The sequence below is a fragment of the Vipera berus genome (genome assembly GCF_964194415.1).
Source record: "Vipera berus genome assembly, chromosome: 12".
Taxonomy (NCBI): Eukaryota; Metazoa; Chordata; class Lepidosauria; order Squamata; family Viperidae; genus Vipera; species Vipera berus.
The window spans coordinates 12,444,400-12,471,104 of NC_138215.1; the positions used below are offsets into that span (position 1 = coordinate 12,444,400).

At 46.6% G+C, this 26,705-nt stretch overlaps 1 protein-coding gene across 1 annotated transcript; it reads left to right on the forward strand.

The window, feature by feature from the left end:
* Nucleotides 1–3,240: 3,240 nt before the first annotated feature.
* Nucleotides 3,241–25,569, forward strand: TICRR (TOPBP1 interacting checkpoint and replication regulator; the record flags this gene model as incomplete). The annotated part of the gene is made up of 22 exons (XM_081337754.1): nt 3,241–3,897; nt 6,429–6,714; nt 7,705–7,946; nt 8,792–9,053; nt 10,150–10,279; nt 10,732–10,874; nt 11,464–11,673; nt 12,849–12,982; nt 13,988–14,088; nt 14,728–14,821; nt 14,956–15,035; nt 15,405–15,644; nt 16,358–16,454; nt 16,744–16,807; nt 17,191–17,337; nt 18,086–18,176; nt 18,310–18,371; nt 19,495–19,611; nt 19,989–20,131; nt 20,808–22,980; nt 23,522–23,641; nt 25,059–25,569. The coding sequence occupies 22 exons, from the start codon at nt 3,241–3,243 to the stop codon at nt 25,223–25,225; spliced, it is 5,760 nt and encodes a 1,919-aa protein (XP_081193880.1). The 3' UTR covers nt 25,226–25,569.
* Between the last annotated feature and the right edge of the window lie 1,136 nt (nt 25,570–26,705).

Genomic DNA, 26,705 nt, shown 5'->3' on the forward strand with positions numbered 1-26,705 from the left:
CGGTACCATCTGACTGGCACCGTGCACCCACGGTGGGGGGTGGCAAGGGGGAAGTCTAGCCGCAGGAGGTGGTGATCGGTCCATGACAGGGGCGTAACAGTTGTGGCACCCCCACCGACATCATCACGCCACCGTCCAGACAAGAACACCAAGTCTGGGTTGTGGCCTCTCTCATGAGTCGGCCCAGAAATTATTTGCAACAGGTCCATGGCCGTCATGGAAGCCATGAACTCCCGAGCCAGTTCGGACGATCCTCCCAGGGACGGTAGATTAAAGTCGCCCAAGACCATGAGTCTTGGGAATTCAACCACCAACTCTGAGAGGACATCGAGTAGCTCGGGTAGGGCCGCCGCTGCACGATTAGGTGGTAGGTACGCCAGCAGCAGACCCAGCTGCGCCCCTGGGCCGAATCTCAGTAGGAGAGACTCACACCCGACCATCTGAGGGACGGTGGTCTCTCGCGGGCTAAGGGATTCCCTGATGATAACTGCCACTCCCCCGCCCCTCCCATGAGCCCGGGGCTGGTGCAGTACCTGGAAACCTGGCGGGCAGAGGTCAACCAGAGGAACACCCCCTCTGGGCCCAGCCAGGTTTCCGTGATGCAGGCCAGGTCCGCATGCTCACTCTCCAATAGGTCACGAATGAGGTGAGCTTTGTTGGCTGCGGACCTTGCATTCAGGTAGACCAGCCTCAGCATGGGAGGGTGCGCACCTTTGCTCCCGGGTCCTCCGGGGGAGAACAGAGGGTCGGAGCGTCTCACCGCCTTTACAGAGCGGAGATGACACTCCCGGTGACGATACGGCCCTCTGTCTGTGCACCTTCTGCCATTCCCCACCATCCTAGGGATGGGACGTTCGTCAGTACGCCACTGGGTGTTATCGGCGACTGGCCCTCGTTGTTATATACCAGGCTGGCTGTCTCTCTCTCTCTCTTTTAACCCATTTTTTTAATGTTTGCACAATACAGTGAATCAGGTAGTAACAAATATGCTGGGTTGACACAACACACTAAACCACAAAGCAGCGCCTGCCTCCCTTCCAAGGTTAAAACCAGTCAAGCTTATCGCAACTCTGCGCATTCCTTGGACCTGAAGGCAGGCAGGCGAACGCGACCTTTAAAGATTTAAAAATCAAAGCCAGGCTGCCTGTCGTCCAATCAGCGGCTTGCGTTCCAGAGCTCTCGGCCAATGAGGGAGAAGCAGGAAGAGAAAGTTAAGGGAGGAGAGAACGTAGAGCTAGAAAATTTGCAGAGCGACCCATCCTCCACTTGCAGATGGACAGACTCCCCAAAGGGCCAGGATTCACACTTCAACGCCATTGTTTTCACACGTGGCAGCCTTCCGATGGTGTGGACTTCACCTCTCTCTTAGCCCCGCTTTGCGTTTGCACAATACACTGAATCCTATATTGATGATGTACGTAGGACACATAAGAAAGCTGGGTGGACACGGCATACCCAACCTACCAATCTGAGTCGTCCAAATTGTGCAAGGCTGGCTGGCGAATTCTTGGAGCCGAAGTATCTACAGGCCAGGTTGAGAAACACTGAAATACAGGAGAGCCATGCTTTTTTTTTGTTTTGGGTTTTTTTTGTATGGAGCGGCCGCGGCTCCTTTAAGAAAGAAAAAAAACAAAACCGAGCGTCGAGTTTGTTCTTCCGCCTGCGAAGGCGGCTGCGCCAACTTCAGTAGCCAATCGGAAGGGCCAGAGGAGGAGTCCACCTATCGAGCAGGGAGGGGCGGCGCTCAGCCAATGAGGAGCGCGCCAGCCTTCCTCTGCCAAGCCAATGGGAAAGCAGAGCGCGAAAGGCGGCAGCAGTTGGATGGATCGGGGCGACTCCGGGCGTAATGGCGGCAGTCGGAGGGTCTCCCTCGGAGTAGGGGGCTGCTTCTCTTCGCTGGGGGTGCTGCCCGGGGAGGATTAGCGGGTCGGAGAGCCCTCGGGGGTCAGGAATTCGTGAGAATAGCTGGTAACCCTCTCGTCCCTCGTTCAGCTCTTGAAAGTCTTGGAAAAGGAAGGAAGGAAGGAGGAATTGGAAAAGGAGGGAGGGAAAAAGGAAGGAAGGGAAAAGGAGGGAGGGAAGAAAGAGAATTGGAAAAGGAGGGAGGGAGGAAGAAAGAAGGAAAAGGAGAGAGGGAAGGAAGAATTGGAGAAGGAAGGAAGAAGGAATTGGAAAAGGAGGGAGGGAGGGAAAAAGGAAGGAAGGGGAAAGGAGGGAGGGAAGAAAGAGAATCGGAAAAGGAAGGAAGAAGGAATTAGAAAAGGAGGGAGGGAGGAAGAAAGAAGGAAAAGGAGAGAGGGAAGGAAGAATTGGAGAAGGAAGGAAGAAGGAATTGGAAAAGGAGGGAGGGAAAAAGGAAGGAGGGGGAAAGGAGGGAGGGAAGAAAGAATTGGAAAAGGAGGGAAGGAGGGGGAAAGGAGGAAGGGAGAAAGAATTGGAAAAAGAGGGAGGGGAGAAAGAATTGGGAAAGGAAGGAGGGAAGAATTGGAAAAGGAGGGAGGGAGAAAGAAGGAAAAGGAGGGAAGGAAGGGAGAAAGAATTGGGAAAGGAGGGAGGAAGGAAGGCATCAAGATAAGAGGGCTGGGGGAGTAGTTAGCAAGACAAGGGGGGAACAGGAGGATAGTTACCAAGGCAGTGGGGGGGAGGGGGCAGGAAAGTAGTGGTCAAGGTGGGGTAGTTAACAAGGCAACAAGGGGGCAGGAGAACAGTCATCAAGGGAGGAGAGTAGTGTTACCAGGGCAGTGGGGGCGGGAGGAAATAAGGATAACTATCAAGGTAGCGGGGGAGGGGTAATTTCCAGGGCTACTGGGAGGGGCCAGAAGGGCAGCTGGGAGCAGAGCAGGGGGTAGCCCCAGGGGTAGACCTTCCAGGTTGCACCCTCATTTGCACAGGGGTCCAGCGACTGGAGTACAGGGGCTTGCCTTTCTGCAAATGGAAAGAGGGCATCACTTCTTTGAGAAAGGGTACGCTTTGGAGATGGACGGCACTGCCACGTGCTCGTAAATGCCAGCAGAGACCTAAGTTCCTCGGTTTGCGAGCCCTGCCTCTGAGCATGCTTGTTTGGAAGGCCAGACCCAGTGACTGTAGATCCTGGAGATCTAGTTCTCCTCTTTAGTAGGTTTCAATTGGATCAGGATGCTAACATAAGCGGGGGCTCCTCCTTCGGACCTCGGTTGGTGTGGATGCCCTCGCCTCGCGCTTGTGAGTCTCCAGGATCCCACCCGCGGCTGAAGCAGCATCATGACCTGCTCCCACAACGTGGTCTTCCTCTTGGATACTGCGGATTCCACGGAGAAGGCTCACCTTCACTTGGGCACCTTGAGGATCTTGAACTTCTTGGCTTGCAAGTTTGGTCTTGCTAAGGTCCGGTGGGATTTCAAATTCTTTGACTCCGTGGGAATCGGTGGCCGGGCTTCGCGAGTAGGCAGCTTCCGGGAGCTTGGGTCCCGCAGCTGGGAAGACTTTGAGGAGGAGCTGGGGGCCAGGCTTGGAAAGCAGCTCTGCGCTCCCTGCTCACCGGGCCCAACACCACGATCCACTGTCACCCGGAACATTCTGAAAGAAACGTTGCTTGACTATCAGTGGGATCGGCCTGAAATAGTGTCTCCTACCAAACCGGTGCTGAGAAGTCAGAAAAACAAATTAACTGTGGTCGTGGATAACCCTCCAGTGCAATCCGCTCACGCAGGCTTTGCTAATGCCATTTTCATCTTATCTCCCTGCCCTCATTCCCGGAGGGAACTCTGGCAGTTTATTTCTGGAAACCATGCTCCTTTGCCAGAAGAACTGCCTCCTTTGCATGACCTGGCAGAAAAATTCCTCCCTAAGGGGATCCAGGACATGATAGCCAATCATAAGGTCACCCTATATTGGATGGACACCGCTGAATGGTCCAAGGTAAAAAAAAAAAAAGCTCAGATTATTGTTCTGTTTGTTACGTGGCTGCATTAGTTTTCCTTCCTTCAAAAATCGTACGTGCTTTGGTTACTGTTTTCTTTGTACTACTTGAGATAAAAAAACTGTAACAGAACAAATGGTTCGATGCTCACCTACTGGATCTTATGACTGATTGATCAAATTCAGCATGTTTTATTTATTTATTAATTTAATTTAATTTAATTTAATTTAATTTTTAATTTAATTTAATTAATTTAATTTAATTTAATTTAATTTAATTTAATTTATTTAATTATTTAATTTAATTTAATTTAATTTAATAATTTAATTTAATTTAATTAATTTAATTTAATTTAATTTAATTTAATTTAATTTAATTATTTAATTTAATTTGTATACCACCCCTTCTCCCGAAGGACTCAGGGCGGTGTACAGGGCAATAAATACCAAATACAGAATACAAAAATTAAAAACAGATTAAACCATAGTGCCTAAATATAATAAATAAATTACTTAAAAACAGTAATTAAAACCCCAAACCCATCAGACCAGGCCGGCTTGTTCAAATAAATAGGTTTTTAGGTCACGTCGGAAGGAGCGAAGGTCGGGAGTCATCCGGAGCTCAACCGGCAAGCGGTTCCAAAGGTCTGGCGCGCCCACAGAGAACGCCCTCCCCTTGGGGGCCACCAGTCAGCATTCTCTGACCGGTGGCACCCTGAGGAGGCCCTCTCTGTGGGAGCGCACTGGGTGGAGGAAAGTTGACGCCGGCCGCAGGTGCTCCCTTAGGTACTCCAGACCCATGCCATGTAGGGCTTTATAGGTCATTACCAGCACCTTTTGATTTTGACATTTCAACTTCATCTTGCTGTTATCATGTTTTCTCAATCACCTACATGGAAACTGACTATAGGAAGTCCTCAAATTATGACCACAACCTGAGCCAGTGGTGGGATTCAGCCGGTTTGCGCCAGTTCGGCAGAACCGGTAGCTAATTTTTTTGTTGCCCAGGCCCAGAACGGACTTCCGGAAGCGGCATCCATGCAGAGAACCAGTTGTTCACCTATTTGAATCCCAACGCTGAACTGAGCCCCAAATTTATGTTGCTAAGTGAGACATTTGTTGAGTGGGGTTTGCCCCATTTTACGACTTTTCTTGCAACAGTTGTTAAGTGAATCACTGTGGCCGTTGTTAAGTGAATCTGGCTTCCCCATTGACTTGGCTTGTGAGAAGGTTACCAAAGGAGATCCCATGACCCCAGGGCACTGCAACCGTCATATGTACAAGTCAGTTGCCAAACGTCTGAATTTTGATCACTTGACCATGAGGATGCTGCAACGATCATAAGCGTAAAAAACTGTCATAAGTTACTTTTTTCAGTAACTTGAGTGATCACTAAATAAACGGTTGGAAGTCGAGGATTACCTGTACAGGGGTTTTTAATCCTGAGGTTTTCATACAGGCTGATACCTTTTCACAAATTACGTATGCAGAACGATGTATGCCTAACAGCTCTTCTTTCTACCAAAATGGAACGGAACAGACTAACTGCCTAATCATGTATAAAAACCTGTGCCCAGCCTTGTTACTTTGGAGGAACCCTTGAAATAATGTTTTAGTCTTGGGAAACCCACACATAAAAATGGCAAATGTATAAACATTTCACTGCGGTTCACTTCTAACCTTGACAATCCACCTTTACGATAACAGCAAAGTGGTAAGCTGGCTGCTGAGTTGCAGTGCATAAAAATTCCCACCACTGCGAGCACTCACTCAGTTTCCCACAAATCTATAGCAACCTCTTGCAGAACCTTAGTATTCCGCGAAACTCCAGTCGGGAAAGATTGTTTGCGCTTCTGAAAATGGTCTGGTACATTTACATAGACCACAGCTTCCGAGTTTCCAGCTGGTGATTTATATTAGATAACTTCCTAAGATTATGTTGGTGATGTAACAGTTTTAAGTAAAAGCCACTGAACTAGATTCATGTTTTCGGGAGTTTGTACCATTGCTTAGAGCAGGGGTCTTCAAACTTGCCAACTTTAAGACTGGCTGGCTGAGGAATTCTGGGAGTTGAAGTCCACAAGTCTTAAAGCTGCCACGTTTGAAGACCCCTGGCTTAGACGCTTATTGTAGAAACAGAGCTGTCTCTTTTGCAGAGCTGCAGTCCTCCTGGGGAACATGGAGAAGACCCTCTGTTATTGAAAAGAAGTTTCCAGCAGGCTTATGTGGGAGGTGATAGCTGTCGGGATGCTGAATTCATTTTATTTATGTATTACATTTATTTGCTGCCCTTCTCATATTGAAATGGCTGGGCTGGGTTTATGCAACGTGCAGTGCTCAAGTTAATAAACCACATTGCAGCTTAATATAACAGTCTGGTTCCAATGTCACAGTAAGCAGGTGGATAAGTTCCCACGACCTGCTGAACCATCAATTGTACAAGCCCATTTTAACCTAGTCTTGTGTGTTGTGGCTGTTCTGTCCATTACGATTAGCCTTATTCCGGTCCTCTCTGATTTGTCTCCTTTCAGCTCCTTGAACCCCCTGATCACCTTGGCTACCTTACGTTTCTTGAAGTGATGGGCGTCCTGGGAGGCACCGTTTTGCCATCTGAGGTCCTAACCCGGCATTTAGGTCATCAGAAGAAAAGGACCCTCCCAGCGTCTCCCGTGGAGCGTTCATCTTCCCAGCCGTCGTTCACGCCATGGACTCAAATGCTGCCTTTGGATTCCTCTTTGAGCTGCTTATTTTCCTCGCGTGCTTCTTCGCAAACATCCTTCCCAACTCTGGACGGAGTCCTGCTCCTCAAGGCTGATGGTAGTGAAAATAGTACTTAGGGTTTGTGAGCCATGAAACTACTGTGGAAAAGAGGGTCGGCGGGTAGTCCTCGACTTAAAGGGACGCGGTGGCTCAGTGGGTTAGGACACTGAGCTTGTCGACCTGATGTTCGGCAGTTTGGCAGCTCGAATCCCGAGTGCCGCATAGCAGAGTGAGCGCCTGTTACTCGTCCCAGCTTCTGCCAACCTAGCAGTTCGAAAGCACGTAAAAATGCAAGTAGAAAAATAGGGACCACTCCGGTGGGGAGGTAACAGCGTTCCGTGCGCCTTTGGCATCTAGTCATGCCGACCACATGACCACGGAGACGTCCTCGGACAAGCGCTGGCTCTTCGGCTTTGAAACGGAGATGAGCACCGGCCCCTAGAGTCAGAAACGACCAGCACGCATGTGCGGGGGAACCTTTACCTTTACCTCGACTTAAAACGGCCCGTTGAGTTCAAAGTTGCAACGGCTCTGAAAAAAGCAACTTCTGATGACCGTTTTTTCACAGCTATAGCCTTCGCAGCATCCCCATGCTCATGCCACCCAAATTCAGATACTTGGCAACTGGTTCCTATTTGTGACTGTTGTTGCGTCCCCTTTTGTGACCTCACCAAGAAAGTCAGTGGGAAAGCTGGGTCCACTTAACTACCAGGCTACTAATTTATAAACTGCCATGATTCGTTTAACTGAGGCAAGCAAGGTCACAAAACGGGGCAAAACCCGACAGATGTCTCACTTAACGACAGAAATTTGGGGCCCAGTTGCGATCGTAACTCGAGGACTACCTGCATTTTATCACACAGTGGTGTTTTTTTTAGGCAGATCAAACCAAACCCTTGTTACGAGGCCCTTTGCATTCATACCATGCTAGGGTTTTTCTCAGCTTTTATTCTTTCTTCTTTTATTCACTGCCGCATATAGAAATTGAGGAAAGAGTGTTTGGTTGCTTGATAAAGTACAACCTTTTTTTATCTTAAAAATGGACAGGAAAAGAAGAAACCTGGAGTTGCCCTGTGGTGCTGGAGCCCCTAACGTTGAACCAGAGGCACTTTGAAGGAACAGTCATCATACAACTTACATGCACCATGTCGGACTGGAAGTCAGCGTACACGAGAAATCTTCACACAGAGAGCTGGACCGTCCAGAGCAAGCCGTTGGGACCTTCGGCTCAAGAGATTTCTTCGTTCCAGCAGTTTGTAAAATATATCCTGTCTCAAGGACTTCATATGGTAAGTCTCTCTTTCGGTTCTGCAAAGCAAGTCTCACGATAAGTAATTGATCAGCACGGTGGCGTTGATTACGTTTCGTTGATAACCAAAATTCCTCCAGGAGCTTGGAGGAATGTCCAGTAGATAGGTTTTCCAAGAGTTTGTTTGCTCTGAGTAAACTTGCCACTGGGCTTTTGTTTTAACACGTTGCAACCTCAGACGTCTCGAAAGCGGTCCTTGTTTTTGAAAAAGGCAACTGGGCTGATTCTTTTGAGGGAGAAGAAGACGACGACGCTTGGCTTCCTATCCTGGAAGCGTTCATCAGTTGTGTGGGATGGTGTGGGTGATGGAAGGACAGTTAGGGACAGTTGAGATTAGTCTTGGGTGGGGGAGGGGCGAATGATACGTTCTGATAGGATGGGGTGTGTGTGTGTGTGTTGGGGGAAATGGACGTTTCACCGGTCTCGACACCCAGGGTTGTGCAAGCTGCCGAAATATTTAGAGGCAGCTCCGAGATCTCCAAAGACTTTTTTTAAGGGAGAAGGAAACCATTGTGATATACACTGGGGAAAAACGTGTCAGCCTTCAAGCCTGTAGAAACCAACATCTGCTCCGTGGAAATGAAATATTTGCTGAGTCAGTAGCCTAGTTGACCTCTCTGAAGTGCCTTGCGTGCCTTCCGGGGCCTTGTCCAACAGCTCAATATCTTTATGGGACACCAGACGTGGAGCAAGAGTTTCAAAGGATGCTTTGCTGAAAGGATAGTCAAAACAAAGTCGTCACTCACCCCGCAAAGCCACTTTTCGTTTCTCTGGAAGGGTTCATTTATCCCCTCATTGTCTGCGTGTTTCTCTTCCGTTGGGCAGGTGGCTGAAGTGACCCATTCATCTGGAGCGGATTCTCCTTGCACCGGGGTTCTCTCCCCCATCTCTGGCACCGCTGCCCTCTTTTCTCTCCTCTCTGCTGAGCAAGTTGCAGAAGCGGAGAGGTGCCTCCTTCAAGCCCCCGTGGCAGAGAACTGTTCCAAGGGGCAGGACTTCAGTCTGCCGGAGGTTGTGAGCAGCGTGCTCAGTCGGGTCATGGAGGACTCCGATGAAGACCACCACCACCACCACCAAGCAGGTCCCGGTAAGCTTCATTCTTTTTTTTTTTTAGCCACTTTGGTTTTCAGATGTTCCAAGAAGCCCTCCGGTATTTGGTCTGGAAAGGACCCTTTTTTGGGGTGTCCCAATACCGGCAGATTTTCTTAGCCGACCATCTGTTGGGAATTTTGAGCCCCTGTGGTGGGTGGCCAATGACAAAATACCCATTTAGTAGAAGGTGAACTAGCCCCCAATTTCCTCTCTAAGTCTCCCTCGCAGAGACTATGAATTTAAACCCGTTGGGTCCTTTGGAGGGTTTAAATTCATAGTCTCTGCGAGGGAGACTTAGGAGGAAATCTGACACTGGGTGAACACCAGGACTTTGTTGTAAATGATGGTTGTAAACATCACGATACGCAGAGCAAGGCATAAAAAGCCTCGACATTGTGACAGATCCCCAAATCCACAGGAACTCCATGTGGCTAGGATTTTTGCTGGGGCCTGTTTTTCCCCCCAGACACCCTGATTTCCTAACCCATTCAAGAGATCCGGATAGAGCCAGGTTGGAGAAAGAGATTGTCAATTTCATTATAAGCTCACCTATAATATCTAAATAGGGACGCAGTGGCTCAGTGGTTTAGGATGCTGAGCTTGTCGATCAGCAGGTCGGCAGCTTGGCGGCTCGAATCCCGAGTGCCGCATAGCAGAGTGAGCGCCTGTTACTCGTCCCAGCTTCTGCCAACCTAGCAGTTGGAAAGCACGTAAAAATGCAAGTAGAAAAATAGGGACCACTCCGGTGGGAAGGGAACAGCATTCCGTGCGCCTTTGGCGTCTAGTCATGCCGGCCACATGACCACGGAGACGTCCTCGGACAAGCGCTGGCTCTTCGGCTTTGAAACGGAGATGAGCACCGGCCCCTAGAGTTGGAAACGACTAGCACACATGTGCGGGGGAACCTTTACCTTTACCTTATAATATCTAAATGTGTTTCTTGCTCACGGTTGCCTGAAATAGGTCCTGTCAAGACATGTGGAAGAGTTAACGCAACGTCTTTCACAACTAGGGAAGCTCCAATCCCTCTAACAATGTAGCATTTCTCTCTCTCTCTTTTTTTAAATGTTTCATCTATACACGTTAAACAGAGAGCTTATGTCCAGAATGGGCCCAGCAAGAGTTATCAGGTGCCCAAAGCTGGAATCCTGAAGTGCTTGAAGATTGGTACAGCGTGTCAAACCTTTGTGGTGCAAACTCATACTTGATGGAACCATTCAGGTAATTCCTCCTCTCTTTTTTTTTGGCTTAATTTTAAGTGTCTTAGTTTAGAGAAGAGCAAAGCTGGGCAGCAAAAGTACTCCACGGTTGCTAGTGCTGTTATGATGCAATTAAATTAGAATAAATTTGCCTCCACAGATTCTTCCAAAGGGTAAGCGTTTGTGCTCAGTAAAGGCGTGCCGTATGTCTCTATTTAAAAAAAAATGCACCTGGACAAAACCACATCTGGACTCATCTTGAATGTGCAGCTTTTTCAGATGCTCATCAGAAATAGCCTTGAGTTTTTTCAGATTCGTTTCTGAGCACAATAATTCAGGGGGGAGAAAAGGAATCCTAACTATTAGTTGGACGTGCAAAATTTTGCTAATTGTTAAACGCAAGTGGGAAAGGGCCATTACTTTTTGTCTTTTATCCATTTCCTTGGTTTTTTTTGTTTTTTTCCCTCTGTACAGGATGCTGCAAGCAAGTTGTCCTAAAAATGAAGAGGACACCCCAAAATCAGAAGTGGAGCTGAGACAGTCCCTCGCAGAATTTTACCAGAGAAAAAATTCTGATCGTACAGCTTCATCTTACCCCCGAGATCAGAAAAAGAGATGTATGCAATTTGTGTGTGTGTGTGTCTATATGTATTTATAATCATGCAGAGGAAAGCGCAAGAGAACACGCTGCCCTTACTTAAATATGGGTAGTCCTTGATTGATCACCATTACGAACAGAATTTCCATTGCTAGGCAAAACGGTTGTTAAATGAATTTTACCCCCAAATTTACGACTTTTTTTTTGCCATGGTTGTTAAGTAAATCACTGCAGTTGGTAAGTGAATCACGCGGTCGTTAAGCGAACACGGCTTCCCTCATTGACTTTGCTTGTCAGAGGCCAGCTGGAAAGGTGACAAATGGCGATCTCGTGACGGTGGGATGTTGCAACCGTTGTAAATACATCCCAGTCGCCAAGCACCAGCCACAGGGGAGGTTGCAACAGCCATAAGTGAGGAACAGTAGCATGTCATTTTTTTCCCCCAATGCTGCTGTAACCTAGAACAGTCACTAAAAAAATAGTTGTAAGACGAGGATCACCTGTAAAGATCGCATCACGTTGCGCGTCGTGTGGTCGGTGATGCTACCGACCTGTTGGGGCTCCAGTGAACCAAATTCACACCCCGTTTTTGTTTTCCACTCGAGCAGGTGGGCTTCCCCGGACACCCATCAGGCAGAAGATGAAAACCATGCCCCGTTCTCTTCAGATGCTGAATGTTGCCATGCTCAACGTGAAAGCTCAAAAGCAACAGCCGGAGGGAGGCCGGCCAGCGAATCAAAAGCCACACCAGAGGCCGCCGTCCAGAAGATTGGATGGGAAAGGGGAAGAGAACGGAAGAAAACGGAAAAGCAAGATGGGTGCGTGCAGATCAGCGCTCTTGTCGTGTATACCGAGTGGAGGGCAAAGCAAAATTCCAGCCTTTTCGGAACAAAGAATAGGAGTCAAAGCTGGGTGTCCCAGTGCAGGTTTAAGGGAGAATGGCAAACATTCTAGAACAGAGTTCCCCAATCCCTGGTCTGTGGCCCACTGGGAACCAGGCCGCAGGTGAGCATGCAAAGCTCCATTTGTGCAAGCGGTAGGCACGCATGTGAAACTACCCCCTCTTCCCTACCCCACCCCCATCACTGGTCCACAGAGCCAGAAAGGTAGTAGTAGTAGTGATGATGATGATGATGATGATGTTGCAAGGGACCTTGGAGGCCTGCTCTATACCATTTCAGACAAATGGCTGTCCAGTCTCTTTTTAAAAACACCTCCAGCGTTGGAGCATTCACCGCTTCTGGAGGCAGGTCATTCCACCGATTAATTGTCCTCATTGTCAGGAAATTTCTCCTTAGTTCCAGGTTGCTTCTCTCCTTGAGTGGGTTCCATCCATTGCTTCTCGTCCTGCCTTCAGGCGCTTTGGAGAACAGCTTGACTCCCTCTTCTTTGGGGCAGCCCCTGAGATACTGGAACACTGCTATCATGTCACCCCCTCGTCCTTCTCTTCATTAAACTAGACATGCCCAATTCCAGCAACCATTCCTTATATGATTAACCCCTGGTCGAATGGATCGGCAGTGGTCCGCGGCATGTCTGCGCAAACAAGCAAAGCCCCATCTGCGGGATATAGGCAACATCTGAAACCATACCCTCTTGGGTCTGCAGAAAAACCTTCCTCCATGGAACTGGTCCCTGGTGCCCAAAGGGTTGGGGGGGGGGGCGCTGTTCTAGAAGACTCAAAGTCCTGCTCTCAATGAGATAGCTGAATATGAATGCTTGAATTACAAGAGATTTCTTAATAAGTGTATACTAAGTCAGTCCACTTGGAGAGGCCGGGCTTGTTAATAGTGAACAGAGGTGTATTAACGTTAGGGAAGAAGAATTTAACGAACGAGAGAAGATTATTTGCCTCATCGTTTGCCTCCTTTCTTCCTGGTCTTCACACCCAAAGGTTTTCCTGATTCCCTTGCTGTAAATTCACAATTGCCACGTTATTATATTCCAGCAGAAGGATAGCAAGACATTTCGTGTTTCTGTGTGGTTTTTACAGACTTCACTACCGAAGGCGAAGTGCTTTCTTACCTCAGTGCAAACTACCAGAACGCTATGAAGGATGGAGAAAATTTGTTTGCACGTTCTCAGGATATGGTGACGGCGGTTAATGCGTTTCAGAAATCCAGTGAGGTAAAGTCATTGCTTAGATACATCCGTCTTTGCCACCCAGAGTGTTTTTCAAAGGTCTTTAAAGGTTTAAAGGCACTGGAAGGGGAAGCTAAAGAGAACAAGCTTATATTTCTGTATTACGGAAGCGTAAATCTCCCCCCCCCCCCCGGTCTGTGTGATGAAATGACATTAGCAATCAAGAAAAAGTTTGCACCATATTTTACAGGGGTTTTTTTTGGTGTCCAGCTAATTGGGTTTTGTGAATTATTTTCGCCTCTCTGTCTACACCCAGGCATTAAGGAATATCCTGCAAAGTCATGGCCCTGTGTAAGGTGGAAAAGTCTCTCTCTCTCTCTCTCTCCCCCTCCCTCCCTCCCTCTCCCCCCCTCTCTCCCCCATACCTTTTGCACATGATATGCAATTGGTTTAGAGACCGCAAGAAAGCTGTAGAGTGTAGACGCAAAGATAAAAGATGAAATTCTCCGCTTCCGAAACAGAATGGCCCCCCCAAAAAAAGAACGAAAACTTTTTGCTGCAGAAACGATAAACTCGATTGGATTAGAACAAGCCACCCTCAGCAAGACTTGACTTTGAAACACTCGTATCGTCTTTTTTCAGCACAGTACAAATGACATTAAAAGATATTGGAAACAGAGCAATGCAATTTTGTTCTTGCTTGAGAAGGACGTCTTGCCGGGAACATCCTCTCTGTGTGTGTGTGTGTGTGCACGTGTGTGCGTGTTTCCTTTTTCTATCCAAATGTCATCTGCCTCCATATAAAGGAAGAAAAAAAGGATTTCATTCAGTCTTAACTAATTTGCTCCTTAATACAAGACTCTTAAGATCTAGCAGTGGCATATAAATCTATTAAATAAGTATCTCTTTGATACTCCCCCTCTGCTTTTTGTTCTCATTTAGTTAGGTAGCCTCTCTGTTTTTGTGCAGTTTTGGGCTATTTTTGTAGTTGCCACCTGTTTTCAGTGCATATCTGCGGTAACATCTTTCTCTCTAATGTTGTGTTTGTAGGCAGCTTGTCTCGACACGATCCAAACAAGGCTGCTAAAGACCACCAACGCTCTTCGTCAACAACTTGCTTCTGATCCTGATAAAGAAACCAAAATCAAAGAGTACGAAGACTTATCTTCGCTTCTGAAATAATTGACTCGGTTAATTTTTAGAGGACGGGATTCCTCAGTACATAAGTGGAGGGATTTAGTCGAATACTTGATGTGATGTTTGTTGTTCTTGATTTAAATTCACTCCCTTTATGTTGTTTTGAAAATATTTACATATCCGGTATATAATTAGCCTTGGCAAAATGGGTTATTTTTGTATGGTGTATGGATAGAAGTATAGAGCTGTGGTGGCACAGTGGTTAGAATGCAGTATTGCAGGCTAGCTGCCGACTGCCAGCAGTTCGATCCTGACTAGTTCACGGTTGACTCAGCCTTCCATCTTTCCAAGATCGGTAAAGTGAGGACCCAGATTGTTGGGGGCAAGATGCCAACCATATCTATGTTTATAGACTGGCTTTCCACCAGAATACTTGATAGTAATTGATTAGTAAACAAAATACCCTTCATCCAAACTGCTACTGTAATTGGTATTAATTGAGAACATTCACAGATTTGGGCACTGTGTGGAAAAAGCTTGCCAGAGTAATTTCCCCTGCACCCACCCACCCAGTCCATTTTTATTGCTATATCGAACAGATGAAGGAGAAAGAAACAAGGAATTTCTTCTCAATTTGTCTTTTTCTTTTAAAGGTGCCAACTTCAAGTGTATTTGCGCCTGGAGATGTGCCTGCAATGTCCTTCTCTGCAAAACAATACAGACAGAATGGAGCAGCTTGTGCAAGAGGTAGATAAAGAAGGGTGTGTGTGAATGTGTGTGTGTGTTTTACTTCTCTTGCATACTGGAAATTCTCTTATTTGCCCCGAGTTGCAATTTATGGCCTGAGCGTCATGGATTTTGTGACTTTTACTCTCTTGCAGATGACAGAGTTACTTAGGATACTGTGCTTGACTAAAGATCCACGATACCTCAGCAGTTTTTTGGAAGAAGTTTTAGATCTGTAAGTAAAGTAAAGCATTTTACTCCACTAGTCTTTGCTGACTATAGAGGGCGGTGCTCATTTCCTTTTTAAGGCCACCAAGACAGCGCTGTCCAAAGACATTTCCGTGCTCGTGTGGCCAGCATGACATCACGGAGAGCTGTTACCTTCCCGACAAAGTGGTACCTTTTTATCTGCTCACACTTGAATGCTTTCAGACTGCTGAGTTGGCAGGAGCTGGGGTGAGGGCAGGAGCTCACCCTGTCACGTGGTGCTCGAGGTCTCGAACCCGGGCTGCTGGCTTCCCGCCTTTGCACTTTAATGACAAAAAGCAAAATACACACGGCTTGGTATCTAAATTGAAATCCTGTGGTTTTGCTCTCCCTGCAGATATGTGGAATCTCTGCCAAAGACGCTGGGTGATTTGTACTACAGTCTGGGAAGGGAGATTCCCCCTAAGTTAGCTTCCGTCCTTCCAGCGGATTTCTTTAGCGATGATTCCGTTCCCGAGGACAGAGAGAGTTCATCCCTTCCCACGTCGGCCGCCTCCCTTCCACTTTCCAAAGCAGGTTCTTTAAGCACTGAAGCAGATGAGCTGGAAGAACTTCGCACCCGATCTGCTAAGAAACGGTAGGTGTACGTCAGAAAACGGAATAAATTGTACTGAGTTTAATTTAGGCTTAAAACGTAGGAGCATCTTCGCACGATCCCTGCAAAAGAGCCTTGGTGGAGCAGTGGGCTAATGCCTCCTTAAGTAACACCAGCTGCCTGCAATTAGTGCAGGTTCGCATCCCACCAGGCTCAAGGTTGACTCAGCCTTCCATCCTTCCGAGGTAGGTAAAATGAGGACCCAGATTGTTGGGGGCAATAAGCTGACTTTGTAATAATACCGCTTGGGGGGGGAGGGCGAAAGCCCTAATAAGCAGGCATATACATAGAATGAAGGCTACTGCTAAGCACATTGATTTGTGTTTCTTAGATTGTAAGCCGCCCTGAGTCTTCGGAGAAGGGCGGGATATAAATGGGATTAAAAAAAATGTTCGCTCTGTTTACTTCTTTTTTTTTCTTCTTCAGTGTTTCTTCCGCTTCCGTAATCAATTCCTCTTATAGCCACAGCGCCAGTTGGATTATTGGGTGAAAGACAAGACTTGATGTCACCCTTATCTGTTGGGTTTATTGTCTGGGAATATTCTGAAGTCCTTTGTGTGGGAGAAACTCAAGTCTCGTCCACATTACAAACAGTCAAGCTTGTGCGGGAAGGGAAGCGAAAGTCCTACGTCTTCAAAACCAGAATCTAAAGGTTTCTGCTTCACTTGCTAAAAACTTTTGTCTTCCGCTTTCAGAAAACATTCGCTAGCCAGACATAGGAGTATCACAGAAATGTCACAGAATTTACGCCAAATAGAAATTCCTCAAGCATCCTGGAACCACAAGAGAAAGGTGAAACTTCCGCTTGGGAACAAATGGCATGCGAAATGAAAGGGGTGGGGTGGGGGGAAAACCCGCATACAACCTTTAGAAAAGGCAACCATGTTGCATAAAGAACAATCTTTTGGAAAAGCGCGAGAGCTTTTGTGCATGGAAGGGAGCCATTTTTAACCTTCTTGTAGAGCTTGGGATGAAGGTAGTTTTTATTCACTGGTTATTCGCAGTGTTACGTTTTCCACTGAAGCCTATAAAATGATGTAAACCTTTGCAGCCTTTCTAACGCCTTATTCTAAATTTTCAGGACAGCTCCCATGTGCCCCTTGATGTCAAACTGGCACCAATTTCCAAGAAGTTGGGAGTGCAAGGTACGTACGTCTTCTTTCCCAAGCAGGAAGTGAGCTGATATTTTGCTCACATTAAAGGCAACCAGGGTATTAGACTGCAACTTCATGTTGTTAAAGATATTCATTTTAAAAAAAAATCTATCGTGTGCCTTATTTTTTTTACAAACCTTCTTTAATCTCTTTTATCTTGAGCACCCATAAGTCTGCTTCCGTGTAATACAGCCACAAATTGTATCAGTTACATCAAAACTGGCTTGAGAAACCGGAGCAATGAGATGTCTGTCTTAAAGATCTTTTATTGATGTTTTTCTTAAATATCTTACTAATGATTGGTTTTGTCCATGGCATGCTTGAACACCAGAAAACCTCTTTTCTTTTGTTGTTGTTGTTGTTGTTGCTTTCAGAAGTGATAAAGGTGAGGAGAAATCTTTTCAGTAAAGAAGCTCTACCTTTAGGCAAAGGTTTCTTCCCAAAGATGCCTCGGAGCCGGTCAGTTTCCATTTTAGAAGATCTAAAACATAAACGCCACAGATCTAAGGAAGATATTAAAGGTAAGAGAATAATGGATAGAATATTAAGAGGCTTGAATAAATGTCTGTTGGCATAAATCTCTGTCAGATCCTATTTCATGAATGACTTTTTATTTACAAGGGCGGTATTTGCTGCTTTCTAAGCTTCCATTCAAGAGCTCAGCGTCTCTGCTGTCTTTGACAAAGCACTTTAACTAAATACAGTATATGTAACAGAAGGCTCTTGATTCAAAAACATTCCCAAGAACCATTCCAAAAATTGCCAGCTAACTTGTTTTTAATCTGACATGCAAGAATTATCATTAAAGGCCTCAAACTGGATTTTTTTTCCTTTCCACTCAATTGTGTCCAATTACCAGCAATTCCTATTCCACTCCACTCCACTCCATTCCATTCCATTCCATTCCATTCCATTCCATTCCATTCCATTCCATTCTATTCTATTCTATTCTATTCTATTCTATTCTATTCTATTCTATTCTATTCTTTACTCTCTACTCTGCTCTAATTATGCATATGGAATTTCTTTTCACAGCACTATATTCCCTATATCTGATAAAGTGGAGTTCATACACTATGGCTTATATGGGAAAAATGTGATTGTGTTCAAGATACTACAGTATTTGTCATGATAACATGGGGGAGTAGTCTGCTTTCAGTACAAATTCAATCCTGAAAAAGAATTCCTGTCCTTGCTTTCCAAACAGGAAGCAAACAGATTAGTTGCTTAGTGTAATCTTATTTCTCTACCCAACTTTCTCTGTTTTAGCTCATCACAAGCTATTGACCAAAAGTGTGGCAGAAACCCCCTTGCACAAGCAGATGTCCAGGCGCCTTCTGCAGAGGCAGATTACAGGCCGGTGAGTGAAAGCTTCAGATTCATTTAATAGCAATTTACCAATCTTACTTTGCTATAAAGTCGGAATTTCTTTCTTTCTTTACTTCTGCACCACTTGCTGCTCCGTTAAGTCTCAAACATTCCTTTCTTCAAAGGTGTTTGGATCCTGGGTCTGATGTTGGCATTGTGGAAGAATCTCCTGAAAAGACCATGACCTGTAAGTACTGATTGACAGGCTATTTCTTTGCGAATCAAAGTGACTTGAGAATTGAGAGAGGTTGGTTACATGAATGCAACTAAAATTATCTTCATAACAGAGCAAGAAGGGGCAAATGTTCCTTATGAATTTCTAACTTTGGCCTGTTATAAGATTACTTTAGCTTGTACCACAGGATGTGGTCTGAACTGCAACAGGAATTTGATAAATAGCAATAGTACTTAGCTTTATATACTGCTTCACAGCCCTCTCCAAGCAGTTTACAGAGTCTGCATCTTGCCCCCAACAGTCTGGGTCCTCATTTTACGACCTCGGAAGGATGGAAGGCTGAGTCAACCGTGAACTAGTCAGGATCAAACTCCAGGCTGTGAGCAGAGTTAGCCTGCAATAGCACTTTGACTTCTGCTTCACAGTGCTTTACAACCCTCTCTTAAGCGGTTTACAGAGTCAGCCTGTTGCCCCCAACAATCTGGGTCCTCATTTTACTGATCTCAGAAAGATGGAAGATTGAGTCAACTTTGAGCCAGTGAGAATCGAACTGGAGGCAGCTGGCAGTCAGCAACAGTAGCCTGCAATACTGCATTCTAACCACTGTACCCCCACAGCTCTTAGGACTAAATTCTGGCTTCGGTCAAGAGCTATTCATCAAGTATAGCATTGTTATCTTAGCTGCTTTCATTTTTTGAAAGCAGCCAAGCCGCAGGATGAAACAGAGACTCAGCCTTCCTACACTGGTACAAAATTGCTCTAATTTCATCTAGATCAATGTCCGTGTGTGAGAGAAAGAGAGAGAATGAGAGAGTGTTTGTTTAAAGGACACTGAGCGACACTGTCCTGCAGCCCTTTATAGTTGAGTATCCCAAGTTTAGTATTACTTCTGTCTCTTAGTGTTGGTGTCTAGAAAACCTATTTGCTAGAGGCAGAGATCAGCAGTTTTCCATCTCGCCAATTTATGCTTCTGAAACATGAGAGTATCCAAAGAATTCTTCTTGTGCTTTGAGGTGTTGTTCTTTTGGTGAGGGGGGGCTTCCAGGCCTCAGTATTTCCTTCTAAGGGTGACATAGTCAGTCTCAAGCATTAATGCTCCTTGATTCTCTCCCCTTTTCTTCTGTCTTCCTAAAAGGTGGTTTAAGAAGAAGTCCGCGGATCAAGCAATTGATGCAGGATAAATTTCTCTCCAGCTCCATCCACTGCCTAGGGCCAAACAAGAGGAACACACCTGGACATCTGGAAGAAACAGGTGAGGAAGGAGATCTAATAGGAGTATCAGAGATTGAGTTTCCTGATTTGTATCAGTATATTTATGTTTGTACTATTTAGAACTGGTTTGTTTTCGACCACTAATTTAAATTAAAGCCTTTCCTATTTTCTAATGCAGAGTAGACAAAACCCCAACCTTCCAGATGTTATTTCACTTGAATTTCTCAGCATCCCTCACCATCGACTAGGCTGGCTGAATGATGCTAGGAGGTGTAGGTCTGTAGTATTTAGAAGGACATGGGTTTTTCGCTTTGATTTATCACAATAAATGGTAATCTTAGGTAAACAGAGCTTGTCCTGCAAACTTATAGACGCAGTTGCTTAAACCTGTCTGAACTGTTGCATTTTTATTCACAGGTCTGGCTTCACCTCCAGTAAAAAAAACCCAATCTCCTAAGAATATTCTCTTTGGAGAAGTTTTGGATGGATTTAGTTTGGGGAGAACAGTTTCTCCTCAAATGAGAAGAAAACAACTGACCTTTGATGAGCTCGTCCCTCAGGTAGAATTGCCGTGCTTCTGTTTTTCTCAATACTTGTCTGTTGTTGTTGTTGTTTTTTATTATTAATCAAATGTATATAGCTGCCCATCTCACCTAAAGCAATTCTGGGTAGTGGCCAACGCTGTTTATTCCCAGTTTCTTTACTGTTTTTAAAATCTTGTGGATCTAGACCAGGGGTAGGCAACCTCGGCTCTTTTATGACTCGTGGACTTCAGCTCCCAGAATTCCTGCTGGCTCAGGAATTCTGGGAGTTGAAGTCCACGAGTCATAAAAGAGCCGAGGTTGCCTACCCCTGATCTAGACTGTAGTTTAACAATGTACAAGGCATCTGGCTTGGCAATTGCACGCTTAAAAATGACCTCAGCCTACTGATAGGTAATATATTCTTCAACAGGTGTTTATTTAAAATGTATTAGAATTCAATGATAAAAAAAAAACTGACATTCCTTTGCTATCCATAGAAGAAGATGCATGCAGTTTTTAAAGAAGGTGGTCACAGGAGCTCCAGCTATTTTACAAAGCAATCATTACATACCGCAATTCTGCTAAGCCCTTCGTTTTCACAATTTTTTTGAACACGCTAATCTCCGTGCTTAAAAAGCGCCCCTGCTTATTCTGTTCTTTTCTCTGCATTCCAAAGAAAAAGCAGTGATCTTTGTCCACCCTTCTTTCGCAGGCAGCAGGGAAGAGTTATTTTCAATCTTCCCAGGAGCTCCTAAATCCCAAGGGCTGCCCGCTGAGAAGATCTCCTCGGATTCAAGAAAAGGAGCGACAGACTCCCCAGAAAACTCCAGCCCTTAAAAACTCTGTGGCCAAATGTTTGGGAAAACTTTTCTCCCCTCCGAGGCAGAAGAGCAAGTCCTTGCCTGCGTCCGCCGAAAATCGGGAATCCTGCCCGGCCTGGATTGCAGAGAAGAAAGACGGGGATCCTTCCTCACCCGGAGCGGCCGAACCCCAAACTCCAGAGAAGCCACCACTCTCCGACCCGCTGCTGGATGATGTGTTCGCTTTGCCTGCAGATGGTCCCGATTCACCCGTCGTTCTGTCGTCCCCTTCATCCCCGTTTACTCTTCAGGAAAAGTCGTGCTCAGGGCTGCAGTCCCCAAGGCCTCCCTTGAGAATTGGCCCCCAAACAACCCCTACAGCTTTGGCCGAGAACCGGGTTTTCGAGACGAGAAGAAATACGTGTCCTGAGCCAATCTCATCTGTGGACTTTCCCTCTCTGTGGCCAGAAGCGTCATCTGCAGCTTTCAAGGACACGCATCCAGAACTGGGCTTGTCGTCAAATATTAGGATTCCTTCTGAGGCCTCTCGAGAGGTCCGTTCTGCTTTCCAATCTGATGCTCTGCCTCCATCCCATAATGGGTCTGCAACAGCGATGAGCCCTTACACGCACGCTCCAACTAGGGAAGAGCAGGGGAGAAAATCTTGCAGTCCCCAAGAAACTCGGAGCGTCAGAGAGACCTCCCCAATGAAAGCTCTCCCTTCCCCTCCTTCCTTGCCCAGAGAGGAACAGCCCTCTATGGACAGCAAAAGTCCGGTTGCTGAAACCAGCCTATTTATTAAACCTGGCAACACAGAGGACGCTTCATTGGATCAGAGACCGGAACAAATAACTAAAATGGTAAGCCCAAGTAAGAGGAAGGGCCCAGAGAGATGCCCGTCGCCTGCCTTCTCTGCCAATAATCCCATCTGCTTTTCCCATGCCATAGTTCTGTGCCAAAAACTGGATGTCTCCCCTCTTCTCAACAAGTCTCTTTCGGACAGCTCTCACCTGGATCGAGACCCCAAGAGGCCCCAAAGTAGCATTTCTTCAGCAGAGGAAGCCGCAGATGCACAGCCTGTGCCCTGCTCAAGTCCTCCCAGGCCCGATCCGGCCTCCTCCCTGCTTGCAATCTCAAAGTCAGGTTCTTGCGCCTATGCGTTGCGTTGCACCGCTGACAGGCGGCAACGGGAAGCGGCAGCCCGGCTTGAGAAGGAGGAAAAAATGGCTATGTCTCAAACTCTCGGGGCGACAGCTCCTCCGCTGACCTATGAGGTGGAACTTGAAATGCAAGCTTCCGGTCTGCCTAAGCTCCGCATCAGAAAGGTGCCTTCTGAGGCCGTACAGCAGCCGCCTCTTGCTTCATGTGACACGCTCAAGGGGGAGGAAAATGATCGCACGGCGGGGGATGCGTCAGTGGCCTGGTGTAGTAGGCACCCAGAGAAATTGGAAGCGGTGTCCATCTCGCCGTCCTGCGTCCGCTCTGCCCATAATACCCCTGGGAAGTTCGGGATTGCTGGGCAGACTTACATATGCCACTCCTATTCACCCACTCTCTGCACCTCGTCTACAGCGTCCCCGTCCCAGGGCAGCACTGGTGTCGCTCGGAGCCCGTCTCCAAAGCGTAGCGGGAAGGTTACCCCCGAGGCCATCAAAGATTGGCCACGAAGGAAAAGGGCTGCGGTTGGCTGCAACCGAAGCGAAAGGCCAGCAGAAGCAGTTGGAGAAGAGCCAGCCCCACATCCTGGGGGCAAGGCAGCATTAGGACTCTTCAGCAGCAGAAAGACTCAGCCCTTCGGAGACCCGGAACTTGAAGGAATTGATAAGCTTCAAGATCAGTCCCTTGGCAGCGATGCAGAAGGCAATAAGGAGGAGAACCTCTTCAGAAACCCTCTGGGGCTGGAGTCAAGGAAAAGGCCTCTGGAGACAAGGTCACCGGCTGGGGAGGCTAGCCAGGAAATGAAAAGGCCGTGCCTTATAAAAGGGACCCCCAGAGTAGCTGTTTACCCAACTGAACTGCTGAGCGCGGGAGAACAGACAGCGTCCTCAAAGTCAACCATCCTGGAGGACATCTTCAGCTTCTCAGGTACTTTTGGACTGACGGTTCTTACCGTTGTCCTGTCAAGGCATCTGCCAGACCTTTTCATGCAGTTCTAGTAAGGATACAAAACCTTAGTTGCAGGAATCCAAATTTAAAGCATTCCGAGCAGGTGGCTCTCTCGGTCGTTGGTTCGTTTCTTCTGTGGTTTCTTGAGGTCACGAGAAGGGCACTGAGGCTGAATCCTGATCTTTGATTATAATGAGCCTACTAGGATAAACCTAGGCCAGGCGTAGGCAACCTTGGCTCTTTTATGACTCGTGGACTTCAACTCCCAGAATTCCTGAGCCAGCATGGCTGGCTCAGGAATTCTGGGAGTTGAAGTCCACGAGTCATAAAAGAGCCAAGGTTGTCTACCTCTGACCTAGGCAGAGCTACTGAGATCTTGCTTTATTTTCTACTTAGCGGCGAGTGAACTCCATGAAAGCCATTTTATCTCTTGTAAAGAGCTCCTTAAGATTTTCCTCCAGTGCTAGATGCAATTTTCCCCCCCCCAGTATGCTTAAACCTCCTGTTTTCCCAACTCCAGATACGACTGCACCCAAATCTTCAGGAAAAGGTGTCATCTCTGCAAGTGGCCTTTGGGCACTGGAACAGTCCCCACTCCTCTATAAAGGCCCTCCTTCATCTCAGAGGAAGTGCCCAAACGGTATGCAGATTCGCCTTTCAAGCCATTGGTGTAATGAGTGACAACATTTCAACGGAGCTGGATTTCTTGCGTATATTATCGTGATGGTACAAATTCCCAGTGTCCTCCAAAATTAACCTGATGTCTGTGGAGATTCTCAGCCAACCAGCTCATGGTTGTCCCAAAGGTGCTTTTTTTTCAGGAGGCAACTGGACTTGCTTGTTGTTCTTTGAAGATGTTTCGCTTCTCATCAAAGAAGCTTCGTCAGCTCTGACTGGATGGTGGGGAATGGAAGAAGGGTTTATACTCCTTGCGGTCATCTGGTCATTTGCATTCTTTTAGAGAGTCGTTGAGGCCACTTGGAGGTTTTGTCTGTGTCCTCAAGGTCACCTGAGTGATGCAAATGGGTGTGGAGCCTCCTTGGAACCGCTGAAAGGACTGTGTTGTAGGCTGGAGACAGATCTACTGTATCTCCAGACTGCAAGGAGTATAAACCCTTCCATTCCCCACCATCCAGTCAGAGCTGAAGAAGCTTCTTGGATGAGAAGCGAAACGTCTTCAAAGAGAAGCAAGAAAGTCCAGCTGCCTCCTGAAAAAGCATCTTTGGGGCAATTATGACTTAGATGACTGAGAATCTCCGTAGACCTTCCTCTTAAAAAAGCACCTTTGGGATAAACTGTGGTTTGTTTATTGGAAACATTTCGAGTTTCCTTTTGAGCCAAGAAAGAGTTTTTCAAGGCCAGTAAAAGTGCCTGCTCTTATTGAGTGTACTTTCAAAACCGTGAGAAAAGAAAATGAGGGGAAGTGAGAAAGCAAAAAAAAAGCAGCAAATTCAAGCCCTGGCTGTTGGTTACCAGTAGCCTTGGAGAACGTATCTATAGTGGATGAAGCCAAGTTGTAGCTAGGCTTGATTTCCCGAGCGGCGATTGTAGTTTTAAACTATGGCCTCTCCGAGGTTAACTTTCCTCCATCCTGCTTTGGAAGGGTAACCAGTTTGAAGCGAAAGCTTTGCAAACCATGGTCACGTGACCAGGGAACCCTTCCAACAGCCATAAAAGCAGGCCGGTTGCCGAGCGTCCAAAATGCGGGTTACCTGACCTTGCCGGGGGGGGGGGGAATATTGTCAGAACTTCAGAACAAGATTGTAGGTTCATTTTGAGGGGGGTCCATCGTGACTTCAGAAAGATGCTAAAGGTGACTCACGGTATTGCCAAACTAGAATAGGCAGAGGGGGATAGGGCCTTGAATCTTTATCCTCTTCTGCTACAGCTTCACACACTGCTAGATGACAGCAAGCTAGTTACATCTTTCCTTTGAGCAAGACCTTCCCTTAAGGAAGCTACAAAGTCTACTCGCCCTTCAAGCAAGGAGTAGGTTTCCCCATTTCTGTTCTTCACAGTGCTCCGTTGGGATTTCTAACACGTGTTTCCTCCTACAGGGGAAGACTCGGAGACATTTGGAGCGGCGTACGAGGATGTCTCTCTTTTCCGCAGCGCGCCAGCCAGGAAGAGATCCATTACCAGGACCTACTCACGGAAAAGTCCACTCTACTGGGTCGGGATGGCCGGTGGGAATATGTTGGAGCCAGACATTCAACCTCTTTGAGACAACTTTGCAATCCAAACCAGGATTCAGTCACCAAAAAGGCATTGCTGGGTGTGGCCGACTCCGTATTTCTTGGTTCTTCTGCTGAATTTCAAAAACTGCGTTGGACTTTTAAACTCCCATAATTCCCCAGCCAGCATGACTGGCTGGGGAATTCTGGGAGTTGGAAGTCCACACGTTTTAAAATGGCCAAGGTTGGAGACCCCTGCTGGTGTTGTATATAGGTTTTTAAAGTAAGGGCTGGGCCACCGTATGGCCTTTGCAAGGTTTTAAGAGGAATGTCCAGAATAGTGAAAGCAACCACTTTTAAATTGTTCTTTTGTAAAATAAATTATTATTATTTTCTTGACAGACTGATTTTTTTCAAATGGCCGTTAAATGTTTAGCATATCTTAGATTCATCTAAAGTATTCCAAGGCTCTAAATGTGTCTCCACTGCACTTTTGAAGTCCTAACCCTGAACCTGTTAACTCTACCTGGAGGGAAAGAAAAATCAAATACCGCTTTTTACGATCAAACCTTCTCAAGGCCAAATGGTAGACAAATTTACAAATAGCTGCTCTAGTTTATTGAAAGTACAGTCCAAGAAGCTACTTACAAGTATGCATACATATTTGCAAACAGGTCAAATTTACTGTCCCTTTGTTTGGATGGTATTCATTACGGGAAATCCAGGTTTGCAAAGAAAAGTTTCTGTAAAGAATGAAAACAACCATTTTCACTGTAAAAGGCAACTCTACAAAAGTAACAAAGGCAGGGAAGCCCAGGTAAAAGGTCTCTGAAAATGTCAACATTTGACTGGGTTCCTTCATTACACTAAAGCAGCATGTGATTTGTACAACCTGGAGATTGTAAATGCTGGAAGAGATCTTCCCAAGGCCCAAATCCGCCAGTACAGTACTTCTGATCTAGTCTCTGTTTAGAGATCTCCAGCAAAAGAATCCACCAACCTTTGAGGCAGCCTTTTCCATTATTTGGACATTTTCTATCATAAAAAAAGGTAAAGGTTCCCCCGCACATGCGTGCTAGTTGTTTCTGACTCTAGGGGCCGGTGCTCACCTCCGTTTCAAAGCCGAAGAGCCAGCACTTGTCCGAGGATGTCTCCGTGGTCATGTGGCCAGCATGACTAGATGCCAAAGGTGCACGGAACGCTGTTACCTTCCCACCGTAGTGGTCCCTATTTTTCTACTTGCATTTTGACGTGCTTTCGAACTGCTAGGTTGGCAGAAGCTGGGACGAATAACAGGCGCTCACTCTGCTACACGGCACTCGGGATTCGACCCGCCAAACTGCTGACCATCTGATCGACAGGCTCAGCGTCCTGACCCACTGAGCCACCACGTCTATCATTAGGAAAGTGTAAAATCTCTATGGCAGACATGTCCAATCTTGGCAACTTTTAAGATTTGTGGACTTCAACTCCTATGGCTGGCTGGGGAATTCTGGGAGTTGAAGTCCACAAGTCTTAAAGCCGCAAGGT